This window comes from Balaenoptera physalus (genome assembly GCF_965194825.1).
Source record: "Balaenoptera physalus genome assembly, chromosome: 1".
Classification (NCBI taxonomy): Eukaryota; Metazoa; Chordata; class Mammalia; order Artiodactyla; family Balaenopteridae; genus Balaenoptera; species Balaenoptera physalus.
In genome coordinates, this window is record NC_138882.1 from 173,325,880 (window position 1) to 173,349,267 (window position 23,388).

General features: G+C 50.6%; 1 protein-coding gene across 8 annotated transcripts in view; it reads right to left on the bottom strand.

The window, feature by feature from the left end:
- PTPRU (protein tyrosine phosphatase receptor type U) overlaps positions 1-23,388 on the bottom strand; it is an 81,539-nt gene that overhangs the window by 32,995 nt on the left and 25,156 nt on the right. For all 8 annotated transcript variants that reach the window (XM_082469070.1, XM_082469064.1, XM_082469067.1 and 5 more), the window contains 7 exons: positions 15,682-15,990; positions 11,598-11,707; positions 11,049-11,250; positions 10,592-10,694; positions 7,818-8,091; positions 7,000-7,036; positions 6,075-6,213 (listed from right to left, as the gene is read on the bottom strand). In XM_082469070.1, the coding sequence (XP_082325196.1) occupies positions 6,075-6,213; positions 7,000-7,036; positions 7,818-8,091; positions 10,592-10,694; positions 11,049-11,250; positions 11,598-11,707; positions 15,682-15,990 (1,174 nt within the window). The remainder of the gene's footprint in view (positions 1-6,074; positions 6,214-6,999; positions 7,037-7,817; positions 8,092-10,591; positions 10,695-11,048; positions 11,251-11,597; positions 11,708-15,681; positions 15,991-23,388) is intronic.

Below are 23,388 nucleotides of genomic sequence, written 5' to 3' on the forward strand. Positions count from 1 at the left end.
GGATCCCCCAGACAAACAGGCAAACTCCACTCAGCCCCTCCTGGCTCAAGAGCCGCCCGGGGCCCAAAGGGGACAGGATGACCTCTGGATGCCCCTCCTGCCAGGACCTCGACGTCCTTCCTGTGCTAAGATGGCTCTGTGTCCACGCTGGGGACCAGTGCTGCCGGGCACTGCGGTGGGCGCGGCCTTCCCAGTCTGGACAAGAGATGGCTCAGCAGGCCCAGGCCTCCTGCTCCCAGCCCCACCCGCGGGCTCTGGGCATCACCCTTACTGTGGCCCGGGGCGGAGCCAAAGACCCCTTTGGGGGCAGGTGAGAAGAAGCCTCTGTGGCTGTGACCTTGACCATCAACATAAGAGAGAAGGTGGAGGAGGAAGGGAGTTGAGGAGGGAGAAGAGAAGGGGCAAGAGGACTGACAGAGGAGGAGGAGAGTAAAGGGACAATGACAAGGAGAGAGAGAGAGAGGGAAGGAGACAGAGGGAGGGAGGGACAGGTCAGACACCAGCAACCACAGGGAAGACCGACAGAGGACAGCACGTCAAGCTGGCTGAACAATGGTGCCCAAGGAGGACCTGTCCCCATGGATACTGGCCTAGAAGGTCTGCAGCGGTGTACCCCAGGGCTCTGTTCCCACCCAGGCCTCCTGGTCCACTTGGAAGAGGAACCTGAAACACCAACCAACCAGATCCACAGACACAGCCAGGAGGGACACCTCGCACTGAGGCCTCCAGCCGATCTCAGGGTAAGATCAAGCAGATGCCACGTAACATGGACACTTGGAAAAGTTCTGCATTTAGGTTCAAAATTAGCTGCAAAGTAGAGAGGGAGGGCGAGCTGCCTTGTCAGCAGCTCCTGGAAAAGCCGAGCTGGAGGCTCCACGTGAGTTGACGGGGGTGTGGTTGCTGGAAAAGCCAGTGTGACGGTGGGTGACTTCGATGCAAGAAGAGGGTCCAGGGAGGAGGTGAGAGACCACCGTCCTCTGGGCTGGCCTGGGGCCACCTGAGTCTGTTGTGTAAGGAGGGGACAAGCACAGGTAAGGGGAATGTTCTGGAAGGCTTGCAGGGTCAGCGATCACAGAGGCAGGAAACAGAGCAGCATGGACAGACCGTGGAGTCAGACGGGGCCTGGGTTGTAACCCCAGCTCTGCCTGTCCTGTGGCCTCTTGATGAGTCCCTTAAACTTCCTGAGCCTCAGTTTCCTCATCAGTAAAATGGGGTGATCACAGTGCCTCTTCTCAGGGTTGTTGTGCGAATTCTGTGTGAAGAACTGAGCCCAGGGGAGGTGCCCAGGAAACGGTGGGTCTGAGGAGCTGGGGTCACCAGCTGGAGAAGGGCTGGTGGCACCCTGGGAGCCGCGTGCACCGTGCGGAGAGCTGCCATGTGTCTGCCCCACACACACGCGCACAGAGCTGTGGATCCAGAGCGGGACCCGGGTGAAGACCTTCCTGGATGCGGACTGCGGTCTGACATCAGGAGGTCCCACCCAGCAGGAGTGGCTCAAGACACAAGGGGCTGCCTCGGGGGCAAGAGGACACAGAGGCTCAGGGAGGTCGAGTGACTTGCCTGGGGTGGCTCAGCAGAGCCAGGTCTGAACCTGAGACTGACCACAAAGCCAGCGCTCCTGACCTCCACACAGGAGGATGACAGGGAGAGGAGAGACAGAGCAGAGGAGGGAAGCTCAGAGACAGGGTGGCCATGGAGGAGGGGCTGACGCCAGGCCAGGCCGGCGAGGGGGCAGGGGCTCCCCAGGAGGGGCGGGGCTCTGAGGCAGGTGCGCTACTTACGGGTAGTAGGAGTAGGCATAGTGGTCTCTCCTGGCAGCGTGCAAAGAGAACAGCACAGGTGGGCCACGGTCCTTCCCCACGCCGGGCCCAGGGCAGCACCCCCAGCAGGGAGGGGCCTGGTGCTTTCCGTGCTGGGGACGGGGCTGGCCGGGGACCAACAGGTCAGAAGGGCCTTCCTTGACCCAAGGGCTGGCCGGGCTCAGTCTCTGAGGACCAGGACCCAAGGTCCCTTCTAGAACCTTCCCCAAGTCCACTGCTGGAGTGAGAAGGAGGTGGGGAAAGGGCCTGGAGGGAAGCAGAGCTTTCACACACAGTCATACACACATACATTCACAAAGAGAAATGCACTGCACGCTCACATATGCAGACACACTCATATGGATACACACGCTCATACATAGAAACACAATGACACACTCATGCACTTACAAACACAGATATTTACACATGCAGACACTTGTACACATGTATTCAAACACACACTGACACACACAGGTACATACACAAACACACATTCACAAACACACGCTCACAGACGCCTGCGCTCACACACACGGACACCCCCACTCACACACTCAAGGTAACTGCCGCACTCTCCCCTGCAGACAGTCCCCACTGTGGTCCCCGTGCCGCCCACCCCTGCAGGCCCCTCTGCCCTTGACAGGACAGCCCTCTGCACGCACTTGTGCCTGGGAGGGAACGAGCGGCCGGGGCAGGGGACACTGTGGCCTCGTCACCCACCCAGACTGCCCCTGGGTTCGGGGTCCATTAAAGGAGCCGGGTCACCCCCTCACGGGCACCCAGAGCACAGGGGGCTCAAGAGCCCTGACCTGACCGCCAGGCAACAGCAGCGAGGAGGGGGGGCAGGTCTGATTCCCAGCTCCCAGGTGGGGAAGCCGGGTCCCGGAGAGTCACGATCTGCCTGGGGCTCTTGGGGATCAGCGAGAATCCAGAGAAGGCCCAGGACCGTGCCCCCAGAGCCAGCTCCCTCCTGCGGCCCCGTCCAGGCCCACTCCAGGGTCCTCTACTCACCCGCCCCACGTCACCCATCAGTGGGGAGGGAAGGGAAGGAGAGGGGAGGGGAAGACTGAGGCCCAGCCAGGGCAGGAGATTGGCTCGAGGTCGCACAGCATGTCACCCATCCCAGGGACAGAGGGCGCTGTCCAGGGCCCTGAGCTGTTCACAGAGGCCCTGAGGGGAGGGGGGAAGGGCTGAAGGAGTGGCGTTCTTCTGGTCTCAGCTGAAATATCATGACTTTAAAAGAGCCTTCCCTAAGGAGTCCCCCACAGTCACCAACTACATTATGTCCCCCTTTACCCTCTCTCTGCCCCCCACCCCGACACCCTGGTCTTTTCACAATTTGTAATTACGCATTTGTGCTTTTTCTAGTTTAATGCCAAGCCCCCCACTTAAAACCACAAAGCACAAGAGGACAGCATCTTGGTCGCTTTTGCCCACCACTGCATCCCCAGGGCCCAGGACAGTGCCCAGCACATTATATTCCATAGATACTTTATTGAATTGAGTAATCAATAAATGAGAAAAAATAAATAAAAGAACTCCACCTTTATGAGCTTCCATTTCCTCCTCTAAACAAGTGAGGTTAATAATAATCCCCCCAAGGCAAGCACGCACTCAGCCCTTCCCTGCCCCCTCCTCCTGCTGGGTTGAGGGGGGGCGTTCAGGAGGACCCAAGTCCCCTGGGCCAGACCCTGGGGATACACAGCCAACGAGACAGAACTTCCTCCACCCCCATGCAGCTCTCAGTCCAGCAGGGAAGAGAAATACTGAGCAAAGCGCTGCGAGCATGTAAATGAAGTGCCGGGGTTGGGGGGCCGGGGCGGGGAGGGCTGCAAAGGGAAGTGGGGAGGGTCTCTGGAAGCGGAACCAAGGGATCCAACCGGCCAGGGGCACCCCGGAGTTCCCCAGGGCAGGTGCATCCAGCCTCACTGTCCGCAGGGCAGGGCAGGATGGAGAAGCCGACACCTGCCCCCAGCGCCTCCCATAACCACCCCACGGCAGGCGCCTCCTCCCTCCAACCAGGGTACACGGGGGCTAACTGGGAGCTGCCCTCCCTCCGCAACCTCCTAATCTGTCCATTACGTCTGTACCCCAGGTTGATCTAAACACCCCCATCCCTGCCAGAGCTGCTCTGTCCCATGGCACCCCACAGTGCAGACTAGGGGAGCCCTCAGGAGCACAGTGGACCCTGAAGGCCGGGCAGGATTCGGGGGATGCAGCGAGGTGCTACAGAATGGGACCGAATGGCTTTTAGAGGACATAAAGGGGGGGGGGGGGTGGATCCTAGAGGCTTCCAGTAGCAGCTGCATAAAGTGGAGGGTTTCCTAGTGAGGCTCTAGCAGCATCTCTGACCCACCCTCTCCTGGGCCTGGCGCTCTCTTTGCAGGGGTGGGTAACATCCCCTACTTTGCCAATCTTCCCTTGAGGGTAAATTTCTAGAGCCTCGAATACCACCTGCAACCCCCAAGATCTGACCCCTCCCTTACAGCCCTCTCTATCTGCACCACTACCCAGCCCCCAGGGCCTTGCCACTTACAGGAAACTATTGTGTGCCAGTTGTGGTGAGGCCCTTCACGTGCCCAGCCGTGAGGAGGATGGGCTTTGCAGTCAGGCCTGGCTTGTCAGGACCTGCCACTTAGCCAACTGACATGGGCAAGTCGCTTAATGATAGTTTCCTGACCTGTGAAAAGGGACTTAGACTTGCTTCGTGGGTCAGGATCCAAGAAGGAAAAATTCTCTGATGTATTCCGAGTCCCAGAACAGTGCTTCGTACACAGTAGGTGCTCAAGAACTCCTGTTCTAATGGCTGATGTGTATAGAACTCCTGGCACAGAGTAATATTCATTAAATGATAGTTTAAAATATTTTGTCTCAGGAATCTGTACAGGGACTACGGGAAGGGAAAAATCAGAGCCCAGCACTCTGGACTGGACATCCCCACGCCACCCCACCGGTGGCCTGCCCCACGCCCAGACTCTCTAGGAGAGTTTTTCTCCTATCGTTGCCTGGCCTCAGGCAAAGGGGCCCTGGCCAGTTCTCCCTCATCTCCCTGGATCCCGCTTATCTGCTCCTGGCATCCCAGAGACCCAGAGCCAACACACCCATGTGTGCCCAGCCTGGCAGCAGCAAGGGCTACAGAAGCCAGAACCCAGGCGGGGAGAGGGTGGAGCGGGCTCTGCCTCTGGCTCCCTGGGTGACCTTGGGCAGGTCCATGACCCCTTCTGGGCCTCAGCATCTCCATGCCTCAATTAAGGGGCTTGGACCACAGTGTCCTGGGGCTGCCTGGTGGGGAATGCGGTGGGGTGGGGAGGGAGAGCAAAGGGGTCTCAGAAGTCCCCACTCAGCTCCAACCCGAGGCTCAGCCTTCAGCTGCTCCATATACTGAGCTCCCAGGAGAGGTTTATTTGGTGTTTTGAAGATGGGTTCTGCTGCTTTTGAAAGACTGGGAAACCACTAGACTAGACGTCCTTGAGCTACATGGCAGCTCTCAGTTTCTGGGCTCTGAGCCTCTATAATTCTAAATTCTGAGATTCTCAGAATCTCAAATCCTGGATTTCTAAAACTCCAAAATTGTAAATTCTGGATTCTAAGATATGCTGGGATTCACTCTGCCCACTGCAAAATGCACTGGGAAAATGCATCCCTCACAAACACAAGGACTGGACCTTTGAGGCCCAGGAGATGGCACGGGCAGGAAGGAGGTCTCCTCTGAGTCATGGGCCCAGGAGGACTCCTCAGGGATCAACGGTAACAGAGTCCAGGGCAAGCTGAGCCCAAGAGAAGGTGGGGCCTGGGAAGAGCAGAGGGTCCTTGCTTTGAGTGGAGTGAGCCCTGCCCCCACCTCAGGATCAACACCACAAGCCCATGGTTAGGGAGACAAGAGAGCAGAAGACCTTCGGGGGGCTGAGGATTCAAAGTCAGGTTACCTCCACACCATCCCCATCAGAACAGCCCAGCAGGCACAGGAGGGCGGTGCCCGCGCCCAGCACGGCTCCTTGGCCTTGAGCCGGCAGTGAGTGCCCTTGCCTGGACAGTGGCACCTGGCACCAGCCAGAACTGGGCTCCAGCCAAGCCACCCTAGGGCAGCTCCATTTGCAGAGTCTCGGGCTTCCCCCGACCCGGCTTGGGTCCATCCACAGGCCTGATGCCCAGGCTGGCAGCCCTCCACACACCCGCCAGGCGACTGCCTGACCAGCCCCCAGCCTCCTCTCTGCTCACCAGGCCTCTGACGGAGAGAAGCCTCGGGTGGGCCAGGGCACCGGCCTCACTCACCCCTTTCGGATGATAATAATAATGGCCCCCAGGAGGAGGATGAGGACGGCAAGTCCCCCTGCACAGATGCCCAGGATGAGCCCCATCTCCTCCGACCTCTGGGACACCTCCAGGGGCTGTTTGCTTTCCTTGCAGGCAGCTGGGAAGAACAAAGCAGAACAAAGGATCAGAGGGGAGATCAGGACCACCTTAAGCCCCAAGAAATAAACCCGGCTGCACAAACAGGTGCAGAAAGACATCTGCCCCTCATCCTCAGCACGTGTCCCGCCTTTCAGTCAAACCCATCTCCTCATCATCCCTCACACCTTCCGCATTCCCGTGTCAGAGGCTTTACGTGCTCTGCGCCCCTATCAGGGATAGCTCCCTTCACCTCTCTGCTTCCTCAAATCCTCCCCATCCTTCAGTGGACGGGAGATGGAGGATGTGTGGGGCCTTCAGACCCCACCCTTTTGCCCTCCTGGGAGGCAATGGGGGGAGAGAATTATGTACCCAGGGCATGGTTAGGGCATCTCAGGATGGGGAACCAACCACATTCCCCATCTGGGAGCAGGGACAATCCCTACACCACAGGGTCCATGCTGTCCCCACTTCTCCCCACCACAGGGAAGGGGGCAGATACAGACCTCAGTGTCCAGTACCCACCACCCCCGTGGCCCGACCATAATGGCTCACCCTCCTCCAGGCCCCTGCCAAGGCCCCTTCTGTGACCATGGCAGGATGAGGGTTTGTCCCCACTGCCCAGTCTGGAAGAAGGAGCCCTTGAGGTGGGGCATACAGGGAGCAAGAAAGGGAAATGTTTCCTGACCCCCAAGCCTGCCAGACCACCCTCCTCTGCTCCCACAGGCCTGGGGACCCAGGGTCCACCTTCCCAGAGCCCAGCAAGTAAGAAACCCGCTACTGAAGGACTGAACCCAGGGGGACTTACCTTTCCTGGCAATGCGGATGCAATTCAGCCGGGTCTCCTGGAGGCACAGATGGGGGTCTCAGCACCGCTGAAGCCAAGACCTGACCCTCCCCAGAGGGAATCTTAGCGTGTCTTGGGCCTGGTCAGGGCTTTTCTGGTGTGGACTGTTACTAAAGACACCCCACCTGGCAAGAGGGCCTGGGGGGAACCAGGGAGGGAGGGGCCAAGAGGGAAGGAGCCTGCAATAGGGTAATGCCTTAGGAAAGGGGGATGAGATAGGTGGAAACAGAGAAGGAAACAGCATGGGAAGAGGGCTGGTTGGGGGAGGCGCTCAGAAATGAGGGTAGGGCTTAGATCCAAGGGTCTGCTTAGGAGGGGGGCAGCCTGGGAAGGAGCGATCCGAGGAGGGAGGAGCCTGGAGAAGGGCAGGGCTTCAGGGAGGAGGCGGGTCCCAGGCCTCCTCAAGGTCTGGTGAAAGTGGGAACCTGAGATGGGCCCCCTCTGGAGAGAGAGGAGCCTGAGATAGAAGACCAGGGCCTCAGGAGGTGGCAGGGACCAGGCTGGGAGCTTGGATAGAAAAGAGTCTGGGGAAAAATGGTTCAGGAAGGGGGTACTGCTGGAGAGAAGGTGGCTGGGGTCAGGAGGGCGGGGCTCAGGTGAGTGGGCGGGGCTGGGAGTGGGAGGAGCTATCGGAGGGCAAGGCTCATCAGCGGGGGCGGGATCAGGACCAGGGTAGGGCCTGGTGGGGGTGGGTCTCTGGCCTCTGTAGCAGCCTGCTCCAAGGTGTCGCCAATCCTACCCCCCAACCGCCCCCGCCACCACCCCGGCCGGCCCCTCACCCCCTTCAGGTGGCTTGTTGCCTGGAAGTAGATGAGGTAGGCCTTCCTGGGCTCAAGCGGTGGGTTCCAGAAGCCACGATAGGTATTGTTGTCACCCACGGTGAAGGGCATGGCCTCAGGCAGACTGCTGGCCGCCAGTTCAGCCCCGAAGTAGTGCACCAGGCCTCGGGCCAGCGCCGCATCGAACGTCAGCGGCACTGGGAAGCAGTCCTGGCCGCCTGGCTCCCGCCGGAGTCTCCGAGGCCGCTCCTCCTCCACAATAACCTGGTACACACTGGACATGGGGAGGGGAAAGCGCAGTGGTCACGGTTGCCAGAGAACAGGGAGAGCCATCTGGTGGCTAAGGGCGTGGGCTTTGGGGTCAGGCCCAGGAGAGGGCTCATATCAGCTCTGCCTCTTACTAGCTGGGCAAGTCACTTAAGCTCCCTGGGCCTCAGTTTCCTCCTCTGTAAAATGGGAGTGATTACAGGACTGTTACATAAGGTAGAGGTGAGGAAGGAGGCAAGTTTAGCAAGCAGCCAGTGCCTGTCAGCTGTTATTACTGTAACTAAGGCTGAAAGAATGTGAGCCCTGCTTAAGGGAACCAAGCCCTAAAGCCCCACCCTGACTCCTCAATGAGTCCTCCAGGGCCTGGGAACCCCAAGCCTCAGGCTCCAACCAGGTTCCCGACAGGTCCCTCTAGGCCACAGTGAATTCGAGTAAGACATGATGCATTCACTCATCCAGAAAGTGTTTACTAAGCTCAGACATGGGCCCTGTGCTGGGCACTTGGGGGATGTAGGCTTCCTGGAACTGCCCTCCAGTGGGGGAGCCGGTCACTTCGCAGGCAAACGAGGTCACACTAACCCTACATCTCGAGTACCCTCCCAACCCGAGGCAGCCTCGAGACTGCAACTCTGAGCCTGCCATCTCCCAGTCCTGACGGCTGATTTGTGTTCCCTGGTCTGTATTCCCTCTGATTTGTGTCTCCTGATCCCGACTTGTGTGTTTCTATTTATTTTCATCACTTTACTGAATGGCCTTGCTGTGAACTCCTCCAAATCCTCTGTGGAACAAAGCCAAGAGTAAATAAATGAATGCTGACAAATTTAAATATTTCCAGTCCCAGCCTCAGTCACGTCTTGGCATGGGATACCCCATACTGACAGCCTGCACTCTGGCAAAGTAGAAATGCCTTTTCCTTGCTCTCCAGCTGTTTCTTTTGAGCTTCCAAGTTGGGAGGGAATCACCCCAGCACCCTGGGATTTGGGCCAGACAGGTTCATTCCATCACTAACCAGCCCAGGCCCTTCTCAACCCTCCATTTCCCAGGCTGATGTGAGGCCTCTCCTGGCCCGAAGTCCCACAGGAGATGATAATAATCATGAGCCATGAACAAAGCACATCTTGATCTCCGACAATCCCCATGATGCACCTAAGGGAGGCTCAGAGGGGTGAAGGGACATGCCCAAGGTTGCACAGCCATCAGGCCTCTCCCCCTCACATGGCCCACCCCTCGCCCAGACCCAGCCTTGCCATCATCATCCCTGAGAGACGCTGACCAGGCCTGCTCACAGGATCCCCCAAGGGAAAAGGAAAGGAGAAAGTGATGCTGGTTTCCCAACTCCTCCCAGATTTAGAGGCAACAGGGCCCTGAGGCTCCCGCAAAACGCCAAATGCCCCTGAGATGCCCAGACTTTTTTCTGGGGTCTGGGAATCAGCCCAGGGCAGGCTTTGCAGGGGCAAATACAGGGGAGCCAAAGCAGGAGAAAGGAGTGGAAGGGGGGGAGGAGTGAGGAAATGAGGGGGTGTCAAGGGCACCTGGGAAACCCACTGCCTTCTTGGGGGGCTTAAGAGGACCCTCCCATGCCCAAATGCAGGCTGTCACCCTCTCCCAGTGCATGAAACTTTATGGTAGGAGGGGGTGGACCAGAGGGGCAGGGAGGCTCTGTGACTTCAAGGAAAGGTACAGGCTTTGCAGACAAACCTGGCTTCCAAATCCCAGCGCTATCGTTTACCAGCTCTGTGGCCATGGGGGCTCGTTATTCAGGCTCTCTGAGCCTGTTTCCTGATGTGTAAAATAAGGGTACTAATACCCACTCCACAGGCTGCCACGAGGATAACATGACTCATGCAGGTAAAGTCCCTAACACGATGTCTGGCTGACAGGAAGTATGTGCACACATTCCACAAACACGCTCACTCTCTTTCACATACACGCTCACACATCACACACACGTCACGTGTCTTCACCACACGTGCACACACACACACACACACACACATCTTGTCTCCAGCACCTTCTCCCCAACAGAAACAGCCACTATGGCATCAGCTTTCTCTGCAAAGAAGTGGGGAGGCCAAGCTCTTGGCCACTCCAGAGAGATGGCCCCATCTGGCTGGCTGCACTAGCCTTCCAGAAAGCCCATCTCTGTGTCTCCCTGGATGGGATCCTCCAGGGAAAATGCTGGGAAAAATAAGGTCCCCAGAGTTCACTTCTCCAAATTGTCAGAAGGAGGCCCTCTGGAGAGGCTTGAGCAGTCCCCTCTCCAGGCTGGATGTTGTCCAGAGATCTCATGACAGTCACCACCAGGCACCCTGTGGCCTCAGAGGGGAGTGACTGCAGGCGCCCTGCCTGCCCAGGATCACAGAATGTCCTCCTCCTGACACTCTGAACCCTTAGTGCGAGACTGAGGAAGGACAAGGGTGAGCTGGCCTGGGTGGGGACTCTGGGTCACAGCAAGGGCGTCTTCCCTATGGTCCTGACCTCCCGCCCCTCCGTGCAGGCGTCCCCACCTGATGGGCGCCCCGCGGCCCTGCGCTGGCCTCAGCAGCACGGTGATGGTGTTCTCAGACTCGCCCAGCGGCGATGGCATGTCGGCATAATCAAAGCTGGGAGCTGGGGAAGGGGACAGGACATAAGCACAGAGCCTGGCCACTGGACCAGGAAGGTCAGTCCTCCAGCCTCCTTGACCCCTGTCCTCAGATCTCTTCCCCTTCAGCCTTCGCCTCCTTGTTCCCTCTGACCTGAGCTTCCCTGACCCCTGACCTCAGCCCTCGGATTCCACTGACCATAGACTCTAGACTCCTCTGATTTAATCCTCCCTGTCCCCTGACCTCAACCTCTAAATGGTACATTTATCTCAGCAGGAGCCCTCCATCACCACCCCCAGGAAGCCTCACCCCCTACCCATGGAACCCTGAGACTCTGTGCCTCCTCCAAAGGGGCCAGGGCGGGTCGGGCGGGGCTTACCTGAGATGTTGGTGGTGATCTCGGTGAGCGCCGCCTGGCCGAAGCCTTTGCCCGTGCGGGCCCGCACGGAGAACAGGTAGGTGGTGCCCGGGTGCAGGTTGGAGAAGACGTGGTAGGTCTCATTGCGGAGCTTGGAGATGGTACGCCGTGGGCCCGGCACATTCACCGCCGGGTCTGACGACTCGATGCTCTGGTAGCTGATCTGGGGGCAGGATGGGCAGGTAGGCGGGAACAGGGATGGGGAAGGGCATCACTGGTCCCGTAGCCTCCCACCCATCATGGTTCAGGTGAGCTAGGGATAAGGTTGGGCAAAGGGGAGAAGCTTGGTGGGGGGACCATGGATGCCCCTTAGTCCAGGCCTCTGGGCACCTTCGCCTGTCTCTTCTGCCTTCAGGGCCCCTGTCCCCATAACACATGGGGCACAGACCCCAGCCATAGTGGAAGGAATCCCAATGCTCACCTCTGTTCCTCCGCCCTATATACTTCCCTCTCCAACCTGTGGGCCCACCTTCCACCAGGGGCCCCAGTTGTAATAGGGTCCAAACCCACCTCATACTGAGTGATGAGGCCATTGGGTTCCTGGGGCTCCTCCCACTTGAGGAAGATCATGTCCTCCAGCGGAGTGAAGGTCAGGGACTCAGCCGCAATCCCGCCAGGCACTGCAAGGGAAAGGTGACATGGGGCAGGGAAAAGCAAGCTTTGGAACCAGATACCTGAGTTCAGATTCCAGCTTTGCTATTTCCTAGCTGGAATGCTTGGACCACTCAGCCTCTCTGAGCCTCAGCTTCCTCATCTGTGAAATGGGGATGATAATAACACCTCCCTCACCAGAATTAAATGATGTGATGTACATAAAGCCCCAAGGCAAATAAATATCAGCACTCTCATATGGTTCAGCCTACGCCTGAGTACTCGAAAAGGGCAGCTGGCACTTTCATCACTGTGCAGGATGCATTTGGCAGAGAAGAATGAATGCTCCTATTTTGTTCCAGTTGAGTGGTTTTCAGAAAATATAGACATTTGCCAGAAAAATGAAAACAACCGCATTAGAGTGGCAGGATTATGGGTGGAGTTGTTTTCTTGTCTAAAAATTACTAATTACACAAACAATATGTTCAATGTAGAAAATCAAAATAGGCATAAAGAAAATTAATGGCACCTACAATTCCATCACCCAGAGATAAATACTGTCAACATTTCAGCAGAAGCCCTTTCAGGTACGGTTTTGTTTTTGTTTTGTTTTCTTTTAAGGTATCATCTTAACAGCAGGCTCAAGGAATTTCTTCTAGGAAGAGAACGACCTTTGTTTGGGAAAACACCTTGATAAACCCTTGTGGGGAAGCTGAACTCCTAAGATAGGGGAAAGCAGAAACCCAGATAACAATCAGGGGCAGCTCAAGTGCCTTGTGTTAAAATGAACAGTTAACAAGGTGACACCACTATCCACCCACCAAAATGTTAAAAGGAAAAAGACAATTCCAAGTGTTGGTGAGGATGCAGAGCAACCGAAATTTTCACACACTGCTAGTGGGAGCATAAATTGATACAACCACTTGGGAAAACTGGATATATCTACTTATTATGAACACATATCCTATAACCTAGCCGTTCTACTCCTAGGCATAAACCCATCAGAAATGTGTGTATCTACCAAAAAAAAAAAAAAGAATCTACAAGAATTTTATTTGCAGCACAATTTAAACTAGTTGAAAACGACCCAAATGCCCAACAATAGTAAATAAGAAAAATAAATGTGGTATATTCACATAATGGACTATTCAGCATTGAGAATGAATTCTCTAGAACTGTACACACAACATGGCTGACTCTCTCAAGCATAAAGCTGAGAAAAAGAAGCCAGTCATAAAAAGAGTACACACTGTATGATCGCATTGATGTAATGTTCAAAACCAAGCAGAAATTAATCTGTGGCAATACAGGTCAGGATAATGCTTATCTTTGGAAGGTTGTGAGGGGGAGGGTGCAAAAAGGGGGGCTTCTGGGCTGCTGGTAATGCTTTTTCTTGGTCTGGGTGTGGGTTATCCTGATGTGTGCCATCTTTGAGAATGCTTTGAGCTGACCACTTAAGCACACTTCCCATAAGTATGATACTAATACTTCAGTGGAAAGTAAAAAATATTAAATAATGAGCAGTTATCAGAGGGAGGGGGGAGAAGAGGGACAGAGAAAGAAGAAAGAAAACCAAGTAACCCAAGTGAGGCCTGGCCAGGGGTGGGGGAGGGGGTGTGAAGCAGCCGCAACAACATACCTAGCAGGGGGAGAGGGGAAAGGTCAACAGATTTTAAGAATGGAGCAGTCTGATATTCAGTTTGAGGTTACCTGAGAAGGGTATCAGTATATGCTACCCAAAATATGCCACTTGGTGTAAGGATCATTTTGAGCTGAATTGAGAAGGCAACGTAGGAGCATACATGAGAAAAAATTCTCTGCCCTCCCCCTATTTGCCTAAAAGTAGGACATAAATTTGTAAAGGTGCCCCCTTCCCCTCTCTACCAGGAAGGACAGAAGTTAATCACTGAGAAAACTAGACCCTTATCAGCCTGGAGGAATCTACCTAACAAACTTTACAGACTACCATTAGTTTCCCCATATATTTGACTTCCCCTAATTTGCTGCCCCTAGAAGCTCAAAGTCCTTTTCCTTTGTCTTGTCACTTCTCTAAAAATTCATTGTTCTTTTGTTAGGACACTATATAAGTCCAAGTTCTCACCACCCCTTCGAGTTACTCATCACTGAGTACCCCCCTGTTATGGGTGATGCATGTGTTCATAAACTACTATTTCCTAGAAAGGAAAATAATCCGAAAAAATATGTATATGTATATATATATATCTTATATCTGAATCACTTTGCTGTACACCTGAAACTAACACAATATTGTAAATCAATTATACCTCAATTTGAAACTTTTTAATAAAATAAATAAATAAAAATAAACTCCTGTTTGTTTTTCTCTTGTTAATCTGTCTTTTCTCCGTCTAATTTACAAGGCCCCAACCAATGAACCTAAGATGAGTAGAAGAAAAAAGTTAAGTTTTTCCTTTCCTACATTTGCAATGATTCAGGGTAAACCCCTCTAGTCCTCACTCCCATCCCCAGCAAATCCTCAGCGCATCAGTGCAGGGCATAGAGCATACACGTTGCCTCCGGTGAGTGGGGTTTTCTGGAAATCAAGGAAGGAGTTGAATTTTGTATCTGGGATGCTGCTGTGCAGAACAGAAAACTGCATATGTGAGGAAGCAAAAAACAAAACAAAACAAAAAACTATTAACCAAGGAGCTTGGGGTTACCTGGGATTTTACAGCGATCTGGAGAACGCTTTTGCTGGCATTAGCGTGTAGCTGTTAAGAAAAACAACTCTCAAACAGATGGCCAGGTCTGAAACCCAGCTCTGCTACCCATCTACTAGCTATGTGCCCTCATCTGTAAAATGGGAATGGTAATAGTAAATAACCAAATAGGGTTGTCGTGAGGATCATATGCATGAATATATGAAAAGCATTCAGAATAGTGCTTGACATATAGTAAGTGCTTAATAAATATTAGCTTGACATAAGTAGAACAGTGCACCCAACAAGGACAGAACGCCTATTTTTTTCAAGTAGATATGGAACATTTATCAAACTTTAACCATATGTCAGGCCATAAAGCAAGGATCAAATTTCAAAAGACCAAAACTAGAGTATATACGCTGACCATAGTGGAAGTAAGCTAAAAATCAATAACAAAAAGATAATTAGAAAAATCCCAATTGCTTAGAAATCAAGCAATGTAATTCTAAATAACTCTTGGGTCAAAGAAGAAATCATAACAGAAATTAGAAAATACTTTAAACTGAATGATACTGAAGATAGGATATATCAGAACTTGTGGGATACAGCTAAAGTAGGGCTTAGAGGGAAATTTATAGCTTTAAATGTATATATTAGAAATAAAGAAATGCTCAAAGTCAATGATCTAATAAGTTTCTATCTCAAAAAGCTAAAAGAAAAGCCGATCAAATCCAAAGAAAGTATTTTTTTAAAAAAAGAAATAAAGAATAGAAAATATTCAATAAAGAAAATAAACTAGGCCAAAAGTTGGCTCTTTGGAAAGATTAATAAAATTTATACACCCTTACCATGAGAAACATGAGAATAAGAGAGAAGACACAAATTATCAATATCAGGAATGAAAAAGGGAATAGCACTATAGATCCTACCGATGTTCAATAAATATAATAAGATAGTATTATAACCGACTTTATGGCAAGAAATTTGACAATTTAGGTGAAATGATCAAACTCCTTAAAAACGCAGTATACCAAAACTGATACAAGCGTAGAAAACCTGAATATTCCAATATCTGTTTTGAAAATTAAAACTACTATTAAGAAACCCTGCCACAAAGAAAACTCCAGGCCCAAATGACTTCACCGCTAAATGTTCCCAATTAAGGAAAAAATATACCAACTTAACCCAAAGTCTTCAGGGGAATAGATATCAGTATCGTTACTTTACTGTTATACAGTCGGTTTAACCCTAAGCAAATAATTTCCTATAGCAATTTCAGTCTCAGACATGCAGCGTCTGTGGGAGGCACTGAGGACACTGGGAATAAGGGGGCCTCTTACCATCCTCGTCCGTCTGGAACGTGACCTCCTTGCCCTCCTTGCGCCCCTCGGGGTTAGTGAGGACGAGCCGCACGTGGACATTCCGGTAGGGCAGTAGGTTCTTGATGGTGTAGCGGCTGACACCCTGCTCTATCTTCACACATTCCCGGATGGTCTGGTTGTGGCTGCTGCCCAGGGTGTAGTGATAGCACAGGGACACAGTGTAGGTGTGGCAACGTGTCACGTTGTAGCCCAGTGGTTCCCACTGCAGGGTCAGCTGGCGGGCCTGGATCTCAGCAAAAGCCAGGCCTTTGGGGGCCCTCATGGGCTCTGGGAAACCCAGGAGGCGGAGAGAAAAGGTAGAAGAAATGGGAAAAGAAGAGTAGATGGGAGAGAAAACATCATTCAGCTGACTGATATCAACCTTCCTTTGCCCCCAAGAGTCCAAGAGACCCCCCTAGAAGAGCAAAAAGTGAGTAAAAGTGTGTTTGGAGTCATGCAGGGCCACATCTGAATCCTGGCTCTGCCACTTGCAGCTGGCAACCACTGGCTAAGCTGCTTCACCTCTCCGAGCTTTAGTTTTCTCAACTGCAAAATGGGATAATAGGCCCTACCTCATAGGATGGCTGTGAGGTTTAAGGTAATACATGCAAAGCATGTGCAATAATGGCTAATACACAACAGGCCCTCAAAAATTTTAGCTATAATTTTTTTCATAATACAGTTCACCTCCTATTTCAAGATCGTGCTGGAGGACGTCAAGACAGTCTGAATCAACCAACTGCTGTATTTTCCTTAATTTATTAATTCCAAACTTGTTCTAAAACAGCTTATAGTAATATATACGATACAATAGTATAGAGAAGTCAGGATGATGGGGGAAATGAGAGGCAAATAGTTAAATAATGCCAGAGAATGTTAGGAAAATAGAAATGCATGTCATTAGGTTCTATGTGGAGCTAAAGATAAGATTCAAATTAGGTGGTGAGTTTCCTGGCTGCCAAAGCAAAAAGGGAAATACAATCTGTTAGATGATGATAGTGATAGTGATGATGATGATGATAATGGCTGTTAACATTTATTAGAGGCTTTGTATGTGCTAGGCATTGTTCAGAGGCTTTAAAATGCTTTATCTCATTTAATCCTCTCTGTAATCCAATAGACAGGTGCGATTATTAGCCCTGTTACACACATGTAGAAATGAGGCACACAGGAGAGATAAGTAACTTGCCCACAGTCGCACAGACAGTAAGTGGTAAAGCTGGGATCCAAACCTGGACAGGCTGGCTTCAGAATCCACACTCTTAACCACCACTACCCCGCCTCCCCATGAGGAATTCACTGTCCAAAAAATAAAAATAAATCACACCAACGCCTCTGGAGAGGCAGCTACCCCAACACAAGGGAGGTGTATATTACTGTGCTTTACAGCCTCTTGATGATTCCATAAAACCAGAAAGTTATCCTCATTTCATAAGTAAAGAAATCAAGGCTTCTGAAGCAAAGCCAGGATGGAGCCCGGGGGGGCTCAGACCCCAGTCCTGCATCTGCATTGACCAGCTGTGTGATTCTAAGCAAACCTCTGGGCCTCAGTTTCCTCATCTATAAAATGATGGAAGAAGCCAAGATTACTAATGATCCTCTTCTCTCTTGGCCCCTGACTGTGCAGGTTCTGTGACACCTGCAAAGTTTCCCCAGTTAGAGGACCTCAGGACACACCTTAATGAACAGGAAAGAAAGCACTACTGCTTGGCCCCCTAAGATCATTAATTATGACCCTATTATCATTTTTATATGATTAGTTTGCTCAGGATGCTGTTTACAAAGATGATGCAAAGAGAAACATCAGGCTGCTCTTTACTTGGGAATGCCTGGGTAGGTGGCACAGCTTTAGACACTGGTCCCAAGGACAGCACAATGCAAGTTTGTTTCCGCCCAGGAGCTTTCCTTCCTTCTCTGGACCACAGGCAAGTGGCAGTCTCCAGTCATACATCAGACCACCAAAGAGAGATTCCAGCACATGCTAAGAGCAAGGCCCACCTCTTGACTTCTTACAGAGAGCCTGGCTCTCTTCTCCCCACAAACGAGGCAGACTCGATCCCCACCCGACAAAAACGTTAAAGGGCTGGCTCCCTGCTCACTGCAACCTGAGGGTTGCTGGCTGCAAGCCCACTTACCACACTTGTGTTTTCTCTCCCGTTCCTGGCCCAGAGATTTTCCTAATGGTTTTCTATATAGTTTTGTTTTAACCCATCGTTCTTATGTGTTTGGAGAGGAGTGGGAGGATTTTGTGTGTGCTCACTCCGCCATCTTGTTCAGAGATCCTTGCTTTATTCCCTGACTTCCTGGCTCTGGTCCTGGCTGCCCGATGTGTCCTGTCCCAAGGTGTCTATGTCTATGTCTATGTCTACTAAAGCCAAGTACCATGGCTTTATTTGCACTAGTGAGAGTGGATCTCGTTTCCCTGCAGCTCTGCTCACACCATCCCACCCCCGGGAACACCTGCTCTACATTCTTTGCCATCCTTCCAGGTTTGGCCAAAGTGCACTGCTTCCTTCACCATCCGGCAGCATTTAGAGAAGGACATGAAACGTTAAATATAAACCAGTAACACAGGCTGGGTCAGAACTATGACCAATAAGACTGTAAGTGTCCCATCCAAAAGGGGCAGCTGCCACTCAGTTCCAGGTGATATCGCCATGCAGGACTACAGGCTCAGGGTTGCCAGATCCTCCCATTTCTTAAGCGAAGCCAGAAATTCCGATTTGTGTGTGTGAAATCTCCAGATTTTTAAATACTGGCAACCTACTCAGGTTTCTTAAAACCACTTTGCAGGGCACAAAATGGTAACCTCTAACTTGGAGGATGAAACTTTCACCCACGTGCTTGGGTATCTCATTCTCCAACAGCTGTGTTAGCCCCCATCCACCTCGCTAGAAGAAGGGGTCTTTGAAAAGAAAGCTCACTTTTCTTTCTCTCCCGACCCTGAACAAATCTGGGCAGATCCAGCGGCTCAAATAGTTTGTTGACTAAAGGCTGATATGTTGATTGAGGGGTGTGAATTCATGAGTCTCTCTGTGTTTCCAAAAACCATCTGGCACCCAGACACACTCTCTTCAGCTGCCAGCACACACTGGCAAAACAGAACTTGGGGACCTCAAAGCCCCATCTCTCTAAATTCCATATGGCTGTAGGCTACTCAGAGATCAAAGGTCAAAATGCACATTAAAACAAGAAGGTTAACAGTTAACATCTGTTAAATTAGGCCAAAATGTGTTGATTTTAATGATGTTAAGGAGGATTCAATAACCCTGAAACATTAACTGTTTCTTGAGGGAGGGGCTTTGGAGTGGGGTCGGGTGCTCCAGGGTTCAAATCCTATCAATCTCCACCTCTCATTAGTTCTGTGACTTCAGGCAAGTGATTTAACCCCCTTTTGAACATCAAGTTCCTTGACTAAAAAATGGAGATATAATAACACCTACTTTGAAGAGCAAGTGTGAGAGTTACATGAGGTGGTCTAACTTATAGTAGTTAATTAATTAATATGTACACTCTAAGGGTGAGATACACCCTTATATACAGCAGCACCCTTTATAGTAGCAGTATAAATTAGTGCAACCATTTTTAAAGCAATATATGTCAAAGTCCTTTCTTAAACCACCCCGACTACTCGTCTGAAAGAAATAACTCAAGGAGGAAATAAAGCACGATAAGCATTAAATTTTTCAATACAGTATTATTCACAATAATAGGAATCTAGAGACAAATAGCCCAGCCATATGGAGACACTCAGTGAACTCCTACAGCCAATAAACATAATTATAAACAACATAACACATGTTAACAACACCAAGAAAAGGAAGCAGAATACAGAACGCTCTCTACATCCCAATGACAAGGGTGTGAAATGTGTACTGTAGGCATGTGGGCAGAGATTTGAAGAAGGCAGGAAAACTAAAACAGCTGTTGGGCTAGGATGGTGAGATTTAGAGTGATTTCTTTTAAATGCCTTCTACTGACGTTATATTATTGTTTTTACATTAAATAATATTGCGGGAGCGGAGTTTCATGGGGACCAGGGAGATGACAACACAGCTGGCCAATAGCAAAACACCTATGGGCCAAGGTGCCTAAGCAAGGAGGGGTGGTGATGCCAGCGAAGAGAAGGCAGGGTGAGTTGTCCGGCTCCTGTCTGCCTGGTCCCTGCCCCAGGTCCCGTCCCGGCCAGCCTATGTAAAGTGTTTAGCAGTGCTGGCACAAAGTGGGCACTCAGTCCACAATGGCAGCTGCTGCTGCCGTTCCTGATGGTGTGGTCGTGACGGTGGTGGTGGTTTCAAACACTAGACTGGAAGGCAGGACATTCAAACTTTGGTTCTGACTCTGCTACAGACTCACTGCGTAGATTTGGGCAAGTGACTAAATCTCTAAATCTCAGTTTTCTCATCTGTGAAATGGGAACGAACAACAGCTGTCACCATAAAACATGGGTTCTTAACCCACTGTATGATCACAGGCAAGTGCCTTCCTCTCTCTGGGTTTCATCTGTACACTAAGGAGAGTAGAAGAGAGATTCTCTGTGGATCCCCCCTCTGATTTCTTTTATTCCAAGTACTTGACCAGAACTGGCTTTGAAGAGTTAAAAACACCATAGCAACAACAGTTGTCATTTACTGAGTGCTTACTGTGTGTTAGGCACTATACTTCACAGGCATTTAATGCATTTGCATGCCATCACCTGCATTTAACCCAAAACCCTGGAAGGTCCCACGGTTCAGGCTTCACTGCTTTTCTCTTTTCCACCTACACTTATTCCCTAAAATCTAAGGACTAAATCAGGGGTTCTCAACCTCAGCATTATTGACGTTTTGGACTAGATAATTCTTTGTTGAAGAGGTTGTTTATACACTGCAGGACGTTTATCAGCTTCTCTGGCTTCCTCTACCCCTTAGACGCCATTAGCACCCCACCCCCAGTTGTTACGACCAATATGTCTCCAGACCCTGCAGATGTCTCCTGGGAGACAAAATCACCCCCCAGTTGAGAACCACCAGCATAAGAGATCTCATCCAGTCTCATGGATGTAAATACCATCTACACCATGTCTATACTGATGACTTTCAAATTTATATCTGCAGTCCGAACCTCTTTGCTGAACTCCATACTCGTAAATCCATCCACCTGATAGATATCTCCACTTGAACGTCTAATAGGCATCTCAAAGTGAACATTTCCAACACAGAACTCCTTATCTACGGCACCCCATCTACTACACCTGTTCCTCCCGCAGTCTGCTCCCTCGCAGTAAATGATAACTCCATCCTTCCGGCTGCTCAAGCAAAACACCTTGGAGCCATCCTTGACTTCTATTTCCTTCTCTCACTGCACATCCAATCCATGAACAAATGCAGTTAGCTCTACCTTCAAAACAAACCCAGAAAATAAACCACTTTTCACCACCACCACCACTACTTCCTCCCAGCTCCCAGCCTCCACCACGTCCCAGCTGAATTGTTGCATAGCCTCCTCACTGGTCTCTCCTCTGGTCCCCTTGCCCTCCTGGAATCTATTCTCCACAAAAGGACCAAAGTGATCCTTTTAAACATAGTAAGTGATGTCATTCCTGCTCTCCAAACCCGCAATGGCTCCCCAGCCCACCCAGCATAAAATGGCTCTGAGTCCCACATCCCCAGCATGACTTTGACCTTCTCTCCTGCCAGCTCCCCCTCAGTCACTAGACCACAGTTCTACTGGTCTGCTTGCTGCTCCTCACACATGCCAAGCACGCTATACAGACTTCCTTGCTATTACGTCTGCCTGGAATGCCCCTTCCCCCAGCAATTCCTCCAGCTTCCTGCGTGGCACTGTCCCTCACCTCCTTCAGGCCTCTGCTCAAATGTCACCTTCTCGGCAAAACAGTCCCTGAGCCTTTTTGAAATGACAATTCTCCTGCCCCCACACTCCATCCCCCTTCCTGCTTTAACCTTCACAGCCCTGGTCATCTGACCATCCATATATTTCACTTGTTTACTGTCTCCTCCGCCAGAACGTGAGTTCCATGCAGAGCTCCGGCAGGAGGAACTCACTCACTAGTGGCTTTTGTCTGTCTTGATCGCAGTCTTATATCCTTAGCAACTAAACAGTACGTGACACATAATAGGCACTCAATAAACATGTGTTGAATGAATCTTCACACTTACCCTGTATGGTAAGGATTATTATCATTCCCATGTTACAAAACAAGGGGACTAAAGCTTAGGGAGGTTAAGTAACCTGACTCAGATCCCTCAGCTAGAAAGTAACTTCCACTGGAATACTCTTACCCAACACCAAAGGGTCTCTCTAAATATGGCATTAAACTATATTTTAGATGGTTCCCGGATCAGCTTTTTAAAATACTTAAGAATACTGATTGGCAAAAAATAAATAAACCTCAACCTAAACATGTAGCTTATCCAAAAATTAACTCAAAATGGATCACGAACTTGCATGTAAAACTATAACACTTTTTTTTTTTTTAAAGGAGAAAATTTGGGGGATCTAGGGCTAGGTAAGGAGTTCTTAAATTTGACACCAAAAGCACAATTCATAAAAGAAAATTTTGATAAATTGGCCCTCATCAAAATTAAAAATGGTTGCTCCGTGAAAGCTCAGGTGAAGAGGATAAAAAGACAAGCTAAAAGCCAGGAGAAAATATTTACAAACTACATACCCAAAAAAGGACTAGTATCTAGAATGTGTAAAGAACTCTCAAAGCTCAACAATATAAAGTCAGTAATCCAATTAGAAAATGGGCAAGGACAGGGACTTCCCTGGTGGCACAGTGGTTAAGAATCTGCCTGCCTTATATACAATGGAATATTACTCAGCCATAAAAAGAAACGAAATTGAGTTATTTGTAGTGAGGTGGATGGACCTAGAGTCTGTCATACAGAGTGAACTAAGTCAGAAAGAGAAAACAAATACCGTATGCTAACACATATATATGGAATCTAAAAATTAAAAAATGGTACTGATGAACCTAGTTGCGGGGCAGGAATAAAGATGTAGACATAGACAATGGACTTGACGGCACAGGGCGGGAGGGGGAAGCTGGGGTGAAGTGAGAGTAGCATCGACATATGTACAGTACCGAATGTAAAATAGTTAGCTAGTGGGAAGCAGCTGCGTAGCACAGGGAGATCAGCTCGGTGCTTTGCGATGACCTACAGGGGTGGGATAGGGAGGATGGGAGGGAGGCTCAAGAGGGAGGGGATATGGGGACATATGTATACATATGGCTGAATCACTCTGGTGCACAACAGAAACTAACACAGTATTGTGAAGCAATTATACTCCAATAAAGATCTATAAAAAAAAAAAAGGAATCCGCTTCCCAAGGCAGGGGACATGGGTTCAAGCCCTGATCCGGGAAGATCCCACATGCCGCGGAGTAATTAAGCCTGTGTGTCACAACTACTGAGCCCACGAGCCACAACTACTGAGCCCGAGTGCCACAACTACTGAAGCCCGCACGCCTAGAGCCCGTGCCCCACAACAGGAAAAGCCACCGCAATGAGAAACCTGTGCACCACAACGAAGAGTAGCCCCCGCTCGCCACAACTAGAGAAAAGCCCGCGTGCAGCAACGAAGACCCAATGCAGCCAAAAATTAATTAATTAATTAATTAATTATTTTTAAACGGGCAAGGACATGAATAATTCACCAAAGAGGATATACAGATGGCAA